Genomic DNA, 20,995 nt, shown 5'->3' with positions numbered 1-20,995 from the left:
AGAATGAGTTGAAGCATTGGAGTGTGGCTGGAGGCCAAAAGAAGCTAGCAGAGAGTTAAAGCGAGATGTTGTAGGGTTATTGGAATCATCAATGTGGATATTGAAGTCACCTAGGATCAAAGTGGGGAGTGAATCTGAAAGAAAGAATGTCAGCCATGATTCAAAGTCTGAGAGGAACTGGGTGGCAGAGCCAGGAGGGCGATAAATAACTGCAACCCAGAGCTGTACAGGAGAAAAGAGTCTGATAGGATGAAACTCAAAGGAAGAGAAATGATAGCTGGGGGGAAAAGATAGAACTTGATACTGGCAGGAGTTAGATAGCAAGATACCAACCCCTCCCCCTCGACCCTCAGGGCGGCTGGAGTGGGTGAAGGAGAGACCACCAAAAGAAAAGGCAGCGGAGGTTGTAGTATCATGGGCTGGGAGCCAGGTTTCAGTGAGAGCAAGGAGATTAAGGGATTTGGAGAGAAAAAGGTCATGGATTGCTGTTGGTTTAGGGGCAGCAGAGCGGCAGTTCCAGAGGGAACAGAGGAAGGGAAGCACGGAGACAGGGAGAGGCCGAATGGGGATCAGGTTAGGAGAAATGTGGCGAGCCATGGGAAGGATGGGGTTCGCAGAGAAAAGAAAGAGGTGTAGCTGGCTCTCTGAGGTGGTAAAGGAGTTTGAGGGGTTTACAATAAAAGGTCAACAATAACAATAATAACGAAAGCAATAATAATATTGCCAGGTCAGGCCATCTGGGAAAGAGTCCGATGCAAGCAGGAAGTTCTTCCAGGCAGCACAGGTTAAATTTGTCCTTCTTCCTGTGGGGAATTCTGGGACCAGAAGGAGAGGGAGATGGAGCCAGGTGCCTTCTGTTGGGGGGGAGAGGAGTTCCTTTGTTGAAGGCAGATGGGGGCCCTTCCTTCAATCCCCTCAGAGGCAAAGATGGAGTCAGGTGCCTTGTGGGGGAGAGGAGTGTGTATGTGTGGAGGGAGAGAGAATTTTATTGTCTCCTTATGTTCTTTTCCCACATAATTGTCTCCCTTATCATCCATTTTGCTATTTCAACATTCATTATTCCCTAACAACTTTCTTTGTTCTTCTTTTATGTAACTGATTTGCAAATTTGCAACTAATGTAATGTTCTTTCATTTAATGTGGTAACATAGCCATTTCTTCTTATTATAACAATTTTAATTTGGCCCCTGTGGACCAGTTCCTATGTGATTGTGGTAGAAATGGGTAGATGCAGAAACATAACTTGATATTGAAGTTTGTTTTGAGAATGAAAGAGTTTCTACTTCCTATCAGTCATTCTTTCCTGTTACTTTCTCTCTCCACATAACTACTTAAAATCTATCCCCTTTGGGGATATTTCCCAACAATATTAATAAAACTCAAGGATCAGAGAGCCAAACCTAATTTAAAACTGCCCCTGCAATTGTTTTATACAATGTGCTTGTCAGCGCAACTGCTGGGGTCCAACAACCACTATCAGCAACTCTCAACGAGTCCTGGGGTTAAATCAGACCCTTGTAGCAGAGCTGGCAATTTCCAGAAGCCGAAGCGTGACTCCAAAGTCCAATTTTGGATGACAGCAACTGGATGTCTTCCAGGAACTGCAGCAATGCAGGAACCTCCGGGGACACACAGCAAACCGATGCTATAGCTTCTTCTGATAAACCACCAGAGAAACTAAGTCTCCCAAAGTGCTCTTTATTCACAGCGCTATAATACAAATCCAGATCTCTTAAACTCCAATCCATACCAATCCAACTCCTTCTACAAACCCACAAGCTATCCCTTGCAACCCCTGGGTTTATATAGTCTCCAGACCATGTGGTCTCCCAAACCCAGTGAGTTCAGGTGTGTAACCATGTCATGTGTCTCCTGTGCAATGCAGACACATGGTTTCATCATCCATGGCTACATGCACTTGGACACTGAAGAGTCCTTGACACAATGAGCTTCAGCTGTGCTGATCAGCCTTGCCACTCTGCTGAATGCTCATGGCCAAACACACACACATCAAGCATTTCCCTGTGTGCTGTGTTTTAACCCTTCAAATGCCTGACAGTGCTCCCTATATTTCCAGGTTTTATCCAGATTAGAAAGCACCAAAATGAAAATTTCAAAATGAAGGACTTCATACACACACACACATCCATCCATCCATCCTCCTGCATTTGCCATTTCTCTTCCACAGGTCTATTACTCACCACTGATCACATCTGAATTAAAACAGTGAGGCATCATATAAACTTGTGATGCTTCATAATTTTAATTCAGATGTGATTGGTGTTGAGTGATAGACTTATGGGAGAGAAATGGCAAATGCAGGAGGAAATATATAACCCTTCATTTTGAAATTTTTATTGTTTGCCTTATAAAGTATAGTCTTACTTTGAGATGCTAGCTGAATTGAACTACTCTTAAAGATTGGTCAGTAGCAGTAGCCCACTGTAGAGGCTGAAAGGATTAAGTTAACTGAAAATTAAAATTATGTTTATTTCATCCTATAATTGGAAAATAACTTTAAGTCACCTCTTGATAATATGAAATTACAAATGGTACCGTCTCAAAATTGCTTTGTAGCCTGGAGCACTAAGCTCCTTCGTCACTAAACTAAAAAGATTCTTTATGAGCTGCTTCAAGGTTAATTAATACAACACAAATAAGTAGTCCAACTGCTGTCACAGGACTTTATCCTAAGTCAGGAAGAGTTAGAGAGAAAATGGTTTCTTGTACAGACTACTGTGAGTGGTCTTGAGGCCAGAGGATTTACTTTCTTAGTGGTTGTACTGGCAGGTGGCAGCAGCCAACTGAAAGAGAAAGCTGCCACCTTTGTGCTTCCTGTTTCTTGAGTGCCAGCCTTTGGGGTGCTGGGAGAATGAAGCTATGGAAGTATGGGAGAGGTGGTCTGGACAATTTTCTATTTCACGATTACAGTGGGCCCTTAAGTTTGGTTCCAGACCCCCCTATTGATACCAAAATCCATGAATGCTTATATACAGCAGAGTAGTAAAATGGCAAAATTATGGTTTGCTCTTTGGATTTTAAATGTATGTGTGTATATAATAGGTATATTTAAACTGTGGATGGTTGAATCAGTGGATGCAGAATCTGTGGATACAGAGGGCCTACTGCATTGATCTTCTTGTCAAGGAAGTTCAATTTTTCAAGGAACATCTGCAAGCCCTGTGTAAAATCCTTTAACCAAGAATACTCAGCATTTTTCTTTTTAAATTATTTTATTTATTTTAAATAGTTTAATACAGAACAATGGGCCTACCCAGAGCCTGAGAAATTACTTCTTAAAAATAGTCTATAGTGTAGTTCATTATATGAACATACCTTCCCAATAATTAATTAATATATTGTCTGTGATCTCTTTACGTTATTTAGTACTTTTTATTTCTTGCTTATTGGGGGGGGGGCAATCTAAAAAATAAAGCAGTGGCCTGTAGAAAGCAAGCAAACATTAAGTAGTATATGAAAAAAGTTGACATTGTGAGTCATTATGTTACTTTGCTGAAGGACCATTGTTATGTATTTTTAATTCCAAAAGTAATGCAGTATAGGTCACATAATTACTGTATTACCTGCAAGATCTTGTCCTACCAACACTGAGTTCTCTTCAGAGCTTTGAAGTACAACAAGCAGCAGAAAGCAGTGAATATGCTTAGAAAAATTAGAGGTCATCATCTCTCTCCATATAATCCGCCCCGCCCTCTCAGATCGGCCAGGAAGCAACTCTTGAGAGTTCCAGACTCAAAATATGCCATAACAACGCAGAGGGCCTTCTCTATCTCGGCCCCAAAGCTCTGGAACTCGCTTCCCGGTGAGCTCCGCTCGGCCACCTCTCTTGACCAGTTCAAGAAGGAGTTAAAAACTTACCTGTTTCAACAGGCTTTTCCCCAGCCTTCCCCGATGTAGCCCTCCCCTCTCTTACTGTATGTGTTGAAGTATCTCGAGCTAGCTAGATTTTGTAATTTGTAATCGCTATTGCAATTTTTAATGTAATGTATTTGTTGTTTTTATTGTGTTTTATATTGTATTGCTATGCTGTATTGGCATGTGTATGTAACCCGCCTTGATCACAGGAAAGGCGGGCTAGAAATAAATATTTTATTATTATTATTATTTTATACACACACACACACACACACACACACTGCTTCTATTGGAATGTTGAGTTTATAAGGTATTTTCTATTGTGGAGCACTAAAGGACTATTTCATAATGAAGGAGAATCCTTTTGTGCCAAGTTTAGTTCTCTTTGGAAGTAGAAAACAATTTTTTCCAGATTAGAGCATTCAGAGGAGTGTGTCGCAATGCTTAAATGCTAAAAACAATGTGAAGTCGAAAGCTTTCATGGCCGGCATCTATAGTTTTTTGTGGGTTTTTCAGGCTATGTGGCCATGTTCTAGAAGAGTTTCTTCCTGATGTTTCTCCAGCATCTGTGCCAGCCACAGATGCTGGCGAATCGTCAGGAAGAAACTCTTCTAGAACATGGCCACATAGCCCAAAAAACTCACAAAAAAAGCTAAAAATAATCTTGAACTTCCTTACCAGAGCTATTCCTTGGGGGGGGGGGGGCTGGCACCTATGCATCATTAAGCACACTAGACTCACACTCTCATCTTTCTTTGCTGGAGAAAAGGTTGTTTTTACCCTGAATATGATACAGGATATTGAGGTAGATGAAATTTTAGCTACAATAGATTTATAGAAAGATGGAGTCAGTTTGGTCAATAGAATTATGTATTTTGAATTGAGGCCTGGGAAATGTAAACAGGAAAGTAGAGTAAAGCAGTAAAGGGCACAGGCTGACCTCAAGTGAAGGACCTGGAATTCTCTGGTGCCTGGAGCTAGCTGGGAGACATAACTCATGATAAGGTTAAAGGGAGGGGGCCTAAAAGTAAGGAGGGTGTGGGATGTAGCTTAAATGGTATTTTAATGTATACATGTATCTTTGCTCTGATTGAATGAAAGTTTCTGTACGTTAGCACTTTGAACCAGTGAATAGAATACATTGTTAGGGACCTCATTGTTGGAATTACCTATATGAACAGCCATTTTCTTTGCTTCTGGGCCTCAGTTTATGGAACTTTGAATTCCACTGAGGACATTTTTCCTTTGCCGGCAAATTGGAATAAACTTTGAATTCTCAGCACATTTTCTGGATCCTCTGTCACCTTACTTCGTCAGACCTGTGACTTAGTGAGAGAAAGTCTTGGTTCCTCAGATTTCTATAACAATATGTACTTTTAGATCATTTGAGAAAAATACTCAAATTTTTAAATAGTATCTTATGTATTTATTTTATCTAGTAGCACCCATGTTACTTCTTTAGAGCAAACATATTGTTTCTTCCCAAGAGCTTTGGCAGATTTCCCTATGCCAAAATTATGTTTTCCTCTTGGTTGTTTTCCTACCCCCTCCCACCCTCCCAACAAAAAGTTGTTGTTTTTTTGTTGCTGTTGTTATACACTTTACAAATGTCATACTGAGAAAAGTATTGCTTACATTGTGAGACGTAAGCAGCCAGTAGCAGTCACTCAGTGAAAAATACCAGTGCCTGTAAATATTCAACTATCCAGTAGCACAACAGTCTTGTGTGATGATGATGCTCATTGCACTAGAGTCCACGATGCCTGGGGATTCTTGGCAAGCATCCCAGACAGCTTTTCCTTTCAGCCTGGGTGTTCTTCATATGTTTCCTTTCTTTTTATTCCTTTCACAGCAGGAGAGAATAATATTGAATCTTTGTGAAAGGAATGATACCATCAAGTGTATGTATCATTCATAATGGACAGCCTTTAACCCAGGCACAAAAGTCCCCTGTCATTCAGACACAATTCATTATAGAGCATGACACTCTTCACTGTAGACCTACTATGTTTATCACTTCTTTGTTTATTGTTTTTCTTAGTTTAAAACAAATTATGTGACTAATGGAGAAGGTTTCGTTCTTCTCTTTTTGAAACATGACTAGTTCAAGCAGCAGAGTACTGTGCACTGATGCCTGTCTCCTGTGAAATCTCAGAATCCACAGTAAATCCATACTAAAATCCCAGGACATTTAGGATAACCGTGGCAGCTGTTATGGGTTAGTTGGTACTGACTAATTGAAATCTCCCAAAAGGCAACCACTCCCTTCATTAGTCTAAAAAGTATTCTCTCTTGCATCATAGCTGGGGAGTCCTGAACATTTGAAGCACTGCAGGAAATCAGCACTCTTCCAATTGGCTGAGGTAAGATCCCCTTCTTATTTCAAAAATGTGTATTTTTATTGTATTTTGCAAATGCAGATTGCAGAAACTTGGCATCAGAAATGTCAACAGCAAACATGTAATAGAACTAGGAGTTATACAGTGAAACATGGAAATGCCCACTTTAACTGTCCTGGCTCAATGCTAGGCAATCCTGGGAACTGTAGTTTATCGAGGCACCAGAGCCTTCTGACAGAGAAAGCTAAATGTATCACAAAACTGCAGTCCCTAAAATTCCCTAGCACCAAACCAGGGCAGTTAAAGCTGCCTCAAACTGGATTATTTCTACAGTATGTTTTGGACCATTGTCACTAATAAACTAAGTTGTATAAGAAGTCTGAAAAATTAAATGTTTGTCAGATGATTTTGTATATGATAGGAAATACCAGGCTTCCACATTGTCACAACTTATCATACTGATTTTCTTCTGTAATATTTGCAAAGGAGCTAGGCAGAGAGCAGCCTTCCATGACATAATACCCTCCAGGTCTGTTGGCCATGCTGACGTTGAGATGAGGGCAACTGTTGTCCAACGTATTTGAATGGTACCAAATTAAAGAAGACTGTACAAAGACTGGCACCTTGTAGTCTTTTTCTGACTACAGCTCAAACTACAGATGTTTCATGCCTTTTGTTCTGTACACTGTGTATAAATGATAGAGAAAAGAATTGATTGAACATGCTGTCAAAATACAGAGTCATCTTCTCTGCAGCATGTGAGGCAATCCCACACATTTCATAGGACATACATTTTCTGTATGGTCTCCTTCATGTTCCTGGAAGTCACACAGGGACAATAATGCAGAACTATTTTGATGTGACAACCATGCTGAAGTGTTAGTCTTCAAACAAGGACTTATTGCAATAGGTATTGAATAATTAAAGAGTTGATTAAGGGCAAATTATCTATTTGGTCTGGGAACTTTGGATGCCTCTTCTATATTGAGAAGTGTAGGAAGATGTCTGTTCTTCACAGACACAGATACAAATTATTACACTCACTCACAACGCTTTCACTCTTTTTTTTTCTCCTCAAGCTAGGCTGTACAGATGCCTGCTGTTTCAATTTAGGAAAATAGCATTGATTTAGTGTAGGCTCTATATAGAAGGGAGAATCTGGTTTATTCTGCTGAATGTCTACACAGCATTGAATTAAAAATGCATAAATTGAGGCAAGCTCTGTCACCCTCATTTTGCTTTTCTGTGGTGAAAACATGGCATCTGGCAAACCTGTAAGTGGTCACAGTAAAAATCAGCTCATTTGTATACCACATTTTCCACAACACACTCAAAGCAGTCCATTTTAAAAAAATGCAACAATCATAGTTACAGTTGTAATACATCATAATGTTAACTTAAGTTCAATTCACTTAAAACATTTCAAGTGTTTAAGTAAAAGCAACACGTGTCAGCAGAACAGCTGACAGTATCAAATACCAGCAATATTAACAATATACGTATGTCACATAATATGCTTAACAATTCATGGAATTCAATTAAGAGTTCATTAGGGACAGATCTTGGAAAAGTTACTTTTTTCTGCTATAACTTCCAGATTCCTTGTTGGCTGAAGGAGTGCACAAGAAGTAATTTTAAAAATTACATTTTGATGATCTGATTAATTAGTCAAGGGCATATTCTCGTGCTCAGCAAAAGAATAAACGTGATGAAAATGTTGCAAAATCATACTTGTCATTTAGCTCTTTAATATCCTTTTTACCTTCAAGTACAAATGAGACAATTTAAATTGGTTGTCATTAAAATGTAAATAATGTGGTCAAGATTTTCTTTAAACTGACACAGCTCTTTCTTGCTAAAATAGTCAGTGATCAATTATCTGTTTATATCGTGAGAAACATTTGTTCTATATTTTAACAGTCTCCTTAGAGATGGTGTGGTTCATTTAAGTTTAACCCAGAAACTGAATACCGCATCTGAAAGCCAACTGACAGTTATTTTTTTTATACAATACTCATCTGGCTGTCCAGTAGTTTAATTGCTTTTCCAAATGTAATAATATGAAATTTCCTTTGACATTTTGTGTTAAGCTTGAAGCCACAACTTTATCAGTGACATTGTGATATTATCTTCCACCACCCCTTACTTTCTTTCTTTCTACTTTAGATTTCGTCTAGTACATCCCATTCAGGTCCTCCTGAATTAACAAAGCATTGTGGGACATCGGCATTGTTTCAGTTGGCAGAGGTAGTATTAAAATCCTGTGGCTTAATTACTACTGGCACATATGGGGAAGAGTAACTGAATGATGCTGGTTGCCAAGGTCTGGGGAAAAGAGCAGTAATACAGTCATAATTAGCATTGTTGTTTATAGAACCATAAATTATCACATTGGTGTCAAGGATCGAGATATACCTTGTCTAACCATTAAGTACATAGTATTTCTAGGATAAAGCCAACAAGTTTAGAATAACTGACTTGCACAACCACAGAGAAAACATAAATAACTCAATTTTAAATAAAAGATATTCAGACTGTAGCCATGTTGACCATACAGCAAGTACAGACATATCCAGACTTCACAAAACAGTGATACCTTTATTGGGGGGATGCACAAAATAAATGAAACAAGTTTTGAAGTTCCACTGACATCAGGCAAAAGTGTTAACAATCATACAAGAGGAAGGGGAAAAAAATGATGTTGGAATCACAGACTTACATTTTATCAAGATGTCAGTTAAGATGGTAGGCAGAGTGCATTCCTCTCTTTTGCCATGTAGGCTCTGGGAGTTAAAGGTCCAAAACACATTGCAGAAATAATCCTGTCTAGGATAGCTTTAACTGCCCTGGCTCAGTGCTAGGGAATCCTGGCAGTTGTAGTTTATTGTTGCACCAGAGCACAGACAGAGAAGGCTAAATGTCTTACAGAACTACAGCTCCCAGAATTCCCTTGCATTGAGCCTGGGCAGTTAAAGCAGGTTCAAACTGGGTTATTTCTGCAATGTGTTTTGGACCAAGGAACCAAGAAAACCAAAGAAATAAAATTTAAACTCCTTTAGTAACACAAAAAGAAACCTTCTTTGAGTTCCAGCGGTCTGTGTCCTATGCAAGGCTACCCATTTTAAAAAGTTTGTATTGTAAGTGGTAAAATGCAAAAATATGATAAGTTGCTTGCTTGCTAGTGGTTTGGTGAGGCTGTGACAGATATAACATACATGAGCATAGCATATGTGTTCTGCATGCAGAACTCTGCTACAAATCCCTATCATAACCCCAGGACTCGCAGTTGCAACACACATAGACCTGAGCTATTCTTCTGCTGATGCAGATCAGGGGATGGAATCAGAGAGGTATCTGGCTATGTCCCTGTAGCCTGTCACAGACTTGAGGACATCCGTTGGAGTCGTTCAGTGGCCTCTGTGGATGAGGTCATCAGTCTGCACCTGGCAATGGGATCTCCTGCCCCTTCTGCTGTCAGGTAGCGCTCACTCCCTTCAGTTCAGTAAACCAGTCTTCTCATAGAATCATAGAATCGTAGAGTTGGAAGAGACCACAAGGGCCATCTAGTCCAACCCCCTGCCATGCAGGAACTCTCAATCAAAACATCCCCAACAGATACAGATGGCCATTCAGCCTCTGCTTAAAGACCTCCAAAGATGGAGACTCCACCACTCTCCGAGGGAGTGTGTTCCACTGTCAAACAGCCCTTACTGTCAGGAGGTTCCTCCTAATGTTGAGGTGGAATCTCTTTTCCTTTAGCTTGCATCCATTGTTCCGGGTCCTGTTCTCTGGGGCACCAGAAAACAAACTTGTTCCCTCCTCAATATGACATCCCTTCAAATATTTAAACAGGGCTATCATATCACCACTTAACCTTCTCTTCTCCAGGCTAAATATCCCCAGCTCCCTAAGTCGTTCCTCATATGATATGGTTTCCAGACCCTTCACCATTTTAGTCACCCTCCTTTGGACATGCTCCAGTTTCTCCACATCCTTTTTAAATTGTGATGCCCAGAACTGGACACAGTATTCCAGGTGAGGCCTGACCAAAGCAGAATAGAGTGGGACTATTACTTCTTTTGATGTAGACACTATACTTTTATTGATGCAACCTAAAATCGCATTGGTCTTTTTAGCTGCCGCATCACACTGTTGACTCATGTTCAACTTGTGGTCTACCTGGACTCCTAGAACCCTTTCACATGTAGTCTCGTTCAGCCAGGTGTCCCCAATCCTATATCTGTGCATTTCATTTTTCCACCCTAAGTGCAGTACCTTACATTTCTCCGTGTTGAATTTCATTTTGTTAGCTTTGGCCCAGCTTTCTAGTCTATTCAGGTCGTTTTGAATTTTGATCCTGTCCTCTGGAGTATTAGGTATTCCTCCTAATTTCGTGTCATCTGCAAATTTGATAAGTATGCCCCCAAGTTTTTCATCCAAGTCATTGATAAAGATATTGAATAGCACTGGGCCCAGGACAGAGTCTTGTGGGGACCCCACTGGTCACTTCTGTCCCGGATGAAAAGGAGCCATTGTTGAGCACCCTTTGAGTTTGGCTGATCAACCAATTACAAATCCATGTAACAGTTACCTTGTGTAGCCCACATTTTACAAGTTTGTTTGCAAGAATGTCATGGGGAACCTTGTCAAAGGCCTTAATGAAATCAAGATATACTATATCCACAGCATTCCCTTCATCTACCAAGCTGTTATCAAAGGAATTTTATCAAAGGAAGTAATTTTATCAAAGGAAGAGATACGATTAAACTCTAGGAGAACATGGTCACTCCCACCTAAGGATCCCACCACTTGCACCCCATTGACTAGGTCATCCCTGTCAGTTAGGATCAGATTTAAAATAGCTGACCCCCTTGTTGCCTCTTCCACCTTTTGGACAATGAAATTATTTTCAAGGCAAGTGCTAGACCTTGAGGATTTTGCTGAGTTTGAATTCCAGCAAATATCAGAGTAGTTGAAGTCAACCATCACCACTACATCTCTCCTTTCTGAGTGTGTGGTCATCTGTTCTAGAAAGGCATCATCCAATTCCTCCATCTGACTTGGGGGTCTGTAGTAGACTCTCACAATAACATCCTTGTTGTTTCCCTTCCCTTTAATTTTTATCCAGATGCTCTCCACCTGGCTTTCATGATTGATGTCCTGGATCTCTTCACTGGTGTAAATGTCTCTGACATATAATGCTATTCCTCCTCCCTGTTTGGCCTATTTCTCTTGAAAAGGTTATACCCCTTTATTCCTACATTCCAATCATGAGACTTACCCCACCAGGTTTCAGTAATGCCTATTATATCATATTTGCTTTGCTGTGCTAAGAGTTCAAGTTCATCTTGCTTATTTCCCATGCTCTGGGCATTAGTGTAGAGACATCGATGCTGCCTGTGCAAGTTTTTTTGCCTCCCACTGTTGGATCATTGTACTGTTTGCCTTCTTCCCTCTATAACATTTGACTATTTTCTCCAGCCCTTTTGCCATTCAGAATTCTGTCTTCCTCCCCCACATAACTCAGTTTAAAGCCCTCCTGATTAAATTTTTGAGATTATTGGTAAAAACGTTTCTGCCAACTGGTGTGAGATGCAACCCATCCCTTGCCAGAAGTCCCCCCTCATGGAACCGCAACCCATGATCCAAGAATCCAAACCGTTCTTGGTGACACCATCTACAGAGCCAGTTGTTTACATCCGCTGTTTTCTTCTCCCTTCCTGGACCATGCCCTTCAACTGGGAGAAGAGATGAGATGACAACCTGTACATCCATTTCTTTCAGCTTCCTACCCAGAGCCTCATAGTCCCTTATGGTATTCTGAAGGCTGTGCCTTGCAGTATCATTGGTTCCCACATGGACCAATAGAAAGGGGTAACAGTCAGTAGACTTGCCAAGTCTTGTCAGCCTTTCTGTTACATCATGGATCCTTGCCCCAGGGAGACAACATACCTCCCAAGACATCTTGTCAGGTCCACAAACCACTGCTTCAGTACCGCTCAGCAAAGAGTCCCCACCACCACCACCACATGTCTCCTCTGAGGCTTAGTAGCAGCTGTTCCCGTTGGTGGTACTCTCAGGCTTCCCTGCTCTGTCCCTGAAGTCTGTCCCTGCTGTTGTTCTTCATTATCCCTGATAACAGAGAGAAGTTCAAATCAATCCTGTAGCTGCAAGCTCACAGAACGATCCCTGGTTTCCCTACTTCTGTGTGTGACATTCCTCCAAACATCTACCTCTGTAGTATGTGAAGTGAACTCCTCCTCCCCAGCAACTTTCTCTGTGCGTTTCCCCTCCAAGACCATCCAGTCCGTTCTGGTCAGGAAAACCTCTTGCTCCTTATGATGCTGAAGTGTAGACCAGAGTTCTCTTACAGAAAAGGCTAATCTCATAAAACTACAGCTCTCCCAAAGGATAGGACCATTTCTGATGGTTTGAAGTTACAGGAGAGTAGATTTCAATCATGTATTAGAAGGAACATCTTGACAGTATGAGTGGTTTGGCAGTGGGAACCAATTGTCTAGAGACATGTATGTCATCTTTGAACATCTTCAAATGGCGTGGCATACAAGGCATGTCAGCGCAACGCCCCAGGGCACAAATGGTGCCTTGGCGGTGGCACAGGAAAAAACCTCCATTTCAGAGCTCCTTTTTCCAGCGAATCGTTGTCGCAGCTGTACAGTTGCTGCAGCCACCCCTTTCTACTAATCTGTACCGGTCTTCAGTTTCCTCTTTGCTGGCTCTCCAAAAACAGAAACAAGGCTGAACAAGTAAGTTCAGCAAGGATTTTTTTTAAAAAAATTAATATGTGTTTTTGAATTATTGGGGAGAAATAATGGTTTTCTGTCCAGAACCCTGGTGGTGCTCTGGAGAACAGCACAACCACTTGAAGTGATGAAAGGTATTTATTTTCTGTGGTAACATTTAAAGATGGTTAGCTAACCCAAGATGTACATGGACAAGGGAGTTTGCTGTTGATTCTGATACAATGTATACTGCACCAGGTGACAGTGACATTATGTAACTGTCTTCCCTGCAAAATTTTCTCAGAATTTAATTTTTGAAAGTCTATTATCTTTTAAACTTGTTTTTTTTTAATATTTTACTTTCATTTCTTTTCTTCAACTTTCTTATTAGCCATTCCATCTTGGGTAGGTAGACAGGATGTAAATCCAGTGAATATATAATAAATAAATGCATAGTAATACTTTTTCTAGGGAAATAAAATCTCTATTGAGCTAGCAACAAAACATAACTTGAAGACTTGAGAAATGAAATGTTGTATCATCTCAAGTAAATGCTATCATAAGAGAAGCTGGTTGGATCCTATGCAAGAAATGAGTTGTGTAATGAAAACCCGATTAATGCACAGCCTTATTTCTTTTCCTATAAGCAGTATGAAGAGATTTTCAAGATACCAAACTGCTACTCGTTGCCATTGTCCACATAGTTTGTCACTCTTTTTTTTTCTTATGATAGTGCCTATTCAAATAGTTTACCTGGGTTGAAGCAGAGCTGTAGACAAATAAAAATCATTTACTTTGTACACTTGTACACTTTCTTTTTGGGACTGTCACAACACCAACATCCCTCTAAACCAAACTGATTATTTAGTTGAGCATTGATGTGCAGCAAGCTGAATATGTTCCAGAAATAATGGTGACTTCTCAGTATCTGTTCAGTGTATTAAAGTCAGAGTTCTTATATTAAAAAAACAAGAAAAGACACATTGCTAGCAGACTGAAAGAGCTCTATTTCCAGGTACTGTATACATTTTTAGTTTTTCAAAGAACTTAGATTCACCCACTCTAGACTGAAATATATTATAAGTTGCCCCTACACATTTCAATAAATGTGGCATAAAGTTGATACAGAAGAAAGTGAATATGTCATTTTCCACAGTGAGTCTAGTTCTGAACAGCCCGATCTAGTACTTTAGTAGGTCTCTTTGTGTTTTGCTTACTTATTTATCACATTTATACCCTGATCTTCCACAAAGTTCTGGTTAGTCAACATTGTGTTATCCTTTCTTAGAAAATAAAAATATGATTTACTCCCCAACAGCTCTAGTAATGGCATTACAGATGCATGTTCTATACATGCAGAAGAACTGCCAAAAGGCAGAGGAGGTTTTCTTATAAAATTCTTACTGCAACATTTTCCAAGATTAGCAAGTTCCCAAGTTGTGTTCCCACTGCAATTCTTTGGCTAGAAACATGGTTAATGTCAGTTGAGGCTCGTATTTAGCTGCGTAAATTTAATATCTGGCTAAAGATGCTCTTTGAGCCAGTTGGTTTATCACTGTTAATACTAACTGACACTTACCAATCCAACTGGAAGAAATCTTTAATTATAAAATTATCTGCTATAGGTTTTTTGTTTACTTGCGTTATAATGCTGGGCTAAAATAAAGCAAAGGCAGTCATTTCCCAACGTATTAAAGATATCAACCTTCAAAATCATAAAAGTCAGATAGCTTCTTATCCTATATGCGAAGAAGTTGGAAGAGTATTCACATGCACTAAGTATTTTAACAACTTGAGTATACCCAAATTAAGAAGACCCTTCATGCTAGCCAGATTGAATACCCTTCCATCTGCTGTATTGGATGGCAGATATAAAAAGGTACCTTACTTGAGCCGGTTTTGTCGCTGAGGCTCAGATGAAGTTGAGTCAGTTAGCCATGTTCTTCTTTACTGCTCCTTGTATGAAGATATCAGAGCTTCATTTATAACTCCCCTTATTCAACATTTTCCAGATAAAGATAAAGATTTTCCAGACAAGATAAATTTTATGTTGAATATCTTCTTCCAAACCTAAATGGACAGGTAACTGACAAAGTTGCCAGATTTTGTGCAGCTGCTGTTGCTTGTCATAGAAATGCACTGAAATAATACTGTCAGTCATTTTGGTCATCTGTCCTTACATAATTTATTTTTATTGTGGTTGAAGTGATTTTATTTATTTAGTGTATATCACCTCTGGCTGATTGTTTTCTTTTACATGATTAAACAGGTAATTGCAGAAGAGTCCATATGAGACGACCCTATAAAATGGGCACATGTTGCAGTCTGCTAATTGCCTAAATGATTTTACATTTTAAGTAGGGGATGTCAAATCAGGTTTTAGCTTACTAAATGATTCTGCAAAAGCTATTAGTTCTTAGTCTTTAATCGAATTGTTATTAAAGATCTCTGGGGTGATATTTAGTTGTGAGGTTTAAGATTTAAAACCACGAATGGATGCTTTCCTTCTTTTTGGAGCATAATTTACTTGTTTTGATGCCATGTAACACATGTATTTTTTTCCGATGCTGGCTATGTGTCATAATAAATCAAATCAAGCAAATAGGAAAGTGACTTCATATTTTGGTTTTTTGTGGGTTTTTCAGGCTATGTGGCCATGTTCTAGAAAATTTTCTTCCTGACGTTTCACCAGCATCTGTGGCTGGCATCTTCAGAGAATGCTTTGCCTGGAAAAAGTAGGGTGTATATATACTGTGTGAGCCTGGGAATGCAGGACTGATTTGCATATATATTGTTCTGTGCTGATGGCCAGCCTCAGGCTGGGAGGCTAATGCAAAAGAGGATTAATGTCTGCTAATTGGTGATCATTATCTGCTGGGAAAGCCCCTGACTCTGAATGGTTTTCCATTTGCATTTGCTGAGTCCTTATTTTGCTATTCCTCAGGACTGGTAGCCAAATTATTATTATTATTATTATTATTATTATTATTATCAACCTTTATTTATGAAGCGCTGTAAATTTACACAGTGTTGTACATACAAATTTTGTTTACTTTAAGGGTTTCTTCTTTCCAGTTGAAATTATCCAAATATTTGTGGATTTCAGTGGCTTCCCTGTGCATCCTGACATGGTAGTGGTTGGCATGGTCCAGAATTTCAGTGTTTTTAAACAGTATTATATGCCCAGGATGGTTTGTGGCATGTTCTACTACTGCTGATTTTTCTGGCTGGCCCAGTCTGCAGTGTCTCTTGTGTTCCTTGATTCATGTTTGCACACTGCATTTGGTGGTCCCTATGTAGACTTGTCCACAGCTGCATGGTATGTGGTAAACTCCTGCAGCTGTGAGAGGGCCTCTGTGGTCTTTGGCTGAGCGAAGCATTTGCTGGATTTTCTTCGTCGGTTTGTAAACCATGTTCAGGTTATGCTTCCTCACCACTTTGCCTATTCTGTCTGTGACTCCTTTGATGTATGGTAAAAAATACCTTCCCTTTGGGTAGCGGCTTGTCTTCACTTCTATGGGTTTTCCTGGGCCTGGCAGCCCTTCTGATGTCTGAGCTGGAATAAACATTAGCCTGTAGATCCCAGTCCAAGTGCTTCAGTTCATTTTCCAAGAAGTGGGGTTTGCAGATGTGTTTTGCCCGGTCTACCAGTGTTTTGATTGTGCTTCTTTTTTCTCTTGGGTGATGGTTGGAGTTCTTGTGCAGGTATCGGTCTGTATGTGTGGGTTTTCTGTATACTGTGTGACCCAAACGTTGTTTCGGTTTGTGGACAAACATCTGCATAATTTCAAATGGAAAGAAGAAACCCTTAAAGTGAACAAAATCTGGCTACCAGTCCTGAGGAATAGCAAAATAAGGATTCAGCAAATGCAAATGGTAAACCACTCAGAGTCAGGGGCTTTCCCAGCAGATAATGATCACCAATTAGCAGACATTAATCCTCTTTTGCATTAGCCTCCCAGCCTGAGGCTGGCCATCAGCACAAAACAATACATATGCAAATCAGTCCTGCATTCCCAGGCTCACACAGTATATATATACACAACTTTTTCCAGGCAAAGCATTCTCTGAAGATGCCAGCCACAGATGCTGGCAAAACATCAGGAAGAAAATTTTCTAGAACATGGCCACATAGCCCAAAAAACCCACAAAAAAACATGGATGCCGGCCATGAAAGCCTTCAACTTTACGACTTAATATTTTACCCTTGTTTCAGATGTGCCTTGCATCCGAGGAAGTAAAGGTGAGGGAACCTGGGATAGTTAAACTAGAAGCATCTAGGATCATCAAGGCCTTTGAATCACCTGAGCAGGTAAAAGTTGAGGAACCAGAAAAGGTCAAAGTAAAAATAGAAAAATCTCTGAAGACAAAGGGCCATGAACATGAAAAGACAAACACTGAAGTGTTGGAGGAGATGGCAAGATGCTGCCTGGCTACAGATCCCGCACTGGACAACACAACACTAGTTGCACCTGACAGCTCAATTGCCAAGGACCCTGCATGCTGTTCCCAAGAGCTTGCAATGGCCAACATCAGCACCTTAGGATTAAGCAAGCCAGAAAAGCTAAAAAAGAAAAAAAAGAAAAATAAACTGGACCGGCAAGAACTTGAAAAATGTACCTCTAAGAAAGCTTGCAAAAAAAGGCAGTCTTCTGAATCAGACATTGAGAGTGTCATTTATACTATTGAAGCAGTTGCAAAAGGGGACTGGGGAGCAGAGAGACTCATAGAAGTGCCCCATAAGAAAATCTGTCCTCCTTCAACAGTGAAGGGGAACATCTTGGACACAAAGTCACCAAAGAAAAAAGTGAAGTCAAAACAGAAGAAAGCACTGAAGGAAAAATGTGTAGATACCCCCAAAGAATCAAAGCCCCATGATGTTAACATTACAGAAAACAAGGAGCTGCTATGTGAGGCACCTGAAAACATCAAAACAGAACCACTAACACCAATGGAGGACGTAATGCCACAGGGTTTACCAGAGCAAGTCAAAATTGAGGATAGTGACTGTAACAAAAAGGCAGAGACATGTGGCGCTAGAAAATCAGAGAGAGCTTGCAAGGGTGCTCTGTATAAAACTCTGGTGTCAGAGGGCATGCTTACATCCCTCCGTGCCAATGTTGATAGAGGTATGTAACCTTTAACATGTCCATATGCTAAACAAAGAGGAGGGGCTGAAAAAGGACGTGCAGTTACTATTAGCTGGTCGTTACCATTTATGGTTTAGAATTGGCATCACCCTCACTTTCCAAACCCCAGCTTTCAGCTGCAAATGTCCCATTCCAACATGGGTATTACCTTACCAGTGAAAAGAGGGGGCAAAGGGTACAGAACAGCACCTGTCTCTATTATTGTCACACCACCTCCTCCCCACTTTCCACTGGTGAGGCAACAGTTGTGCTGGAAATGAATGATTCTGGCTGAAAGTTGGGGTTTGGAAGGTAAGATAGGATAGATACCTTGAACCCACTCAGTGGAGCTTTAGGGTACCTCATCCTGCTCCACAATCTATTAAAGATTGGAAGTTACAAGACTCCCATCCCATATCTAACCTAAAAACCCTATTCATAATTGTTTGCAGTTTTAGCATGTGTACTGTGCAGTCCTATGCATAGGTACTCGGAAATAAATCCATCCTTCTGGGATTTGCTTCATATCAAGGAAATCTAAGATCTCAACTGTAATCACTTCTATCCAAGGCTTCATCCGCATTGCAGAAATAATCCAGGATGACACTGCTTTAACTATCTTGACTCAATGCTGTACAATTCTGGGATCTGTAGTTTGTTGTGACACCAGAGCTCTGAGAGAGACAGCTACATATCTCAAAACTACAGTTCCAAAAATTCAATAGCATTGAGCCAAGGCAGTTAAAGCAGTGTCAGACTGAATTAATTTTACTGTGTGATTGCAGCCCCAGACATCATTCAGTAGAATATGTTTATTTCAGTTATACCCCCAGTTTTGTATTTCATGAACTCAAGTCATATCCGTGGAGTTTGCCTTTGAGAAACCGATGAGATCCGCATCTACTTAGTTTCAGTCCTGTATCAAATCATGTTCCTTTTCAGCTGTATTGTAGCCTGGAGGTAGGAAAGGATCCTCATAGCCATTTGACTGAAATGATGGAAGGTCAATCTTAAATTACACACATTTGTTGATCATTCTTGCTTATTTTCAATCTCTATGGGGAAGACAGTTCATAGCTTTACTTTTTGTTTGCTTTTTTGGTATCTGCTCAATGAATTTCATAGGGGGATTGATGTGAAAAAGAAATACAACTTTTTAAATGTACCTTTCCATTGTTTTATATATGATTACAGTGAATACACAAGAAATTTCACAGAATTTGAATTGAAGTCTCAGATATGTAACACCGAAAACATGAATGATTTTTAAAAATTCTGAAGCTATCAGGTTGTTTCACTCTGATATTTTAGGAGATCTGGGACACTGTTCTGTTAACAAGGGCCCTGTATAGACGGGCCTTTAAGTACGTCCTGGCGACGTACTAGGGTTGCCTTGGGGCGTTGCTTATATATGCACCGCAACCCTAGTATGTCGGCAGGACGTCAAAATGGCGGCACCCTGTCTACATGGGCGACACCATTTTGACGTAACGGCCACGTTGCCTCCAAATGGTGCGGCGCAGCCGTTATGTCTTGGCACCACTGCAGGGCGCTTGTGGCGTCCTTTCAGCGGCACCGGAAGGAGCTCCAAAACGGAGCTCCTTCCACAGCTTGTGTCACTGGTGCAGCCTTTACACAGCTGCACCAGCAACACAAAAGAGAAAGAGGCCAAGCGGCCCCTTTCTCTCTTTCCCTGCCGCTGTTGGGGTGTCCTTGAGGCATGAAGCCCCAAGGACACCCCTTTCCAGGGGCATTTTGCCACTTCCCCGCGGCCTAGAAAAGCAGCGGATTGGGGCTTCTGGGGCTGCCACTGTGGCAGCTCAGGCCTCGATCCGTCGGGGAAAGGGGTGGGTGCAGGCAACCCCAAAGGGGTGGTCTGTATCCTGCCATAGTTGCATTCTTTTGGCGATGTGGCTAATTTAATTTCATTACTTTTGCAAATATGTAGAAATTTTGCAGTTTTAAATAGTGGTATAACAAGAGGTGGCTTGTGGTCCAAACAGGAATGAGCCTCTCTGTAGTCTAGTCCATCAGATACTGTTAACTTAGAAGAGTTTTGTGACTCCTGCCATAGTTGTCCACATACTGTAGCATACCTGAGTTAGTTCGTTCCCAACCTAACTACTATTTTCAGATTTCCTACCAGTTTCCCAGTAAAAAGCCAAATATCTTTCCCCCGCTTTCCTTCTAATATTCTTCCCAGGGAAACGAAGCTCAGGAAAAGGTGGCAACTCTGATCATGAAGGATGCTGGAATGAAGAAAACTGGGCATTTTCCCCAGTGGGAACAAGTGGGAACAAAAAGCTTAAAAAACCTAAGCCAAAGGAAGAAATTGTTTTGGGGTAAGTGACATAACTTGTAAGTGTTTAATTATGGGTTCACCATTCTCTTTCAAACTGTATCTATGTATGTGTATAATATATGCGTTTTACCAAATACATATTCATAATTTATATGTCCCTTCTGTAATTTTAGGGGAAGAAATCTGCTATGCAGTCCTGCAGTGAAATTGCCTAATCAGAATTCAGTTTTGATTCCATATTAGTCATAACCCATACAAGAAATACTGAACAAAATACATAAGATGATCAATGATAAAATTCATGTCTTACAATTAGTATAGTGGACATTAATTGTCATTACTGCAGTCATTATAACAGCTCACAACATAGAGTTCAATCAACATCAATAAGAGAGCTAGATAGTGCTAGTGCATTTGATGGTGGCCAAAGGTTCCCTCTTTGGCACCTGTTTGTCTTTTGCAGAGCTGATCAACTTCAGTAAAGTTCAGATACTTGAATTAATAATAATTTGTTTTATTTATATACCGCTATTCCAAAGATCATAACGGTGAACAGCAAGTAAGCTAATTAGCAAGTAAGCTAATTTGCCCCCAACAGTCTGGGTA

At 40.4% G+C, this 20,995-nt stretch overlaps 1 protein-coding gene across 9 annotated transcripts in view; it reads left to right on the top strand.

Moving 5' to 3' along the window:
* Positions 1 to 20,995, top strand: part of LOC121917252 (HMG box transcription factor BBX-like) — a 181,072-nt gene that overhangs the window by 131,944 nt on the left and 28,133 nt on the right. For 7 of the 9 annotated variants that reach the window (XM_042443031.1, XM_042443027.1, XM_042443032.1 and 4 more), the window contains 4 exons: positions 6,180 to 6,239; positions 8,382 to 8,462; positions 17,175 to 18,087; positions 20,291 to 20,429. In XM_042443031.1, coding sequence (XP_042298965.1) covers positions 6,180 to 6,239; positions 8,382 to 8,462; positions 17,175 to 18,087; positions 20,291 to 20,429 — 1,193 coding nt within the window. The remainder of the gene's footprint in view (positions 1 to 6,179; positions 6,240 to 8,381; positions 8,463 to 17,174; positions 18,088 to 20,290; positions 20,430 to 20,995) is intronic. The other 2 variants (XM_042443034.1, XM_042443030.1) reach the window with 1 other exon arrangement.

This window comes from Sceloporus undulatus, unplaced genomic scaffold, assembly GCF_019175285.1.
Source record: "Sceloporus undulatus isolate JIND9_A2432 ecotype Alabama unplaced genomic scaffold, SceUnd_v1.1 scaffold_13, whole genome shotgun sequence".
Lineage (NCBI taxonomy): Eukaryota > Metazoa > Chordata > Lepidosauria > Squamata > Phrynosomatidae > Sceloporus > Sceloporus undulatus.
Note: the sequence above shows the minus strand (reverse complement) of the source record. Positions and strands in the feature narration are given on the sequence as shown.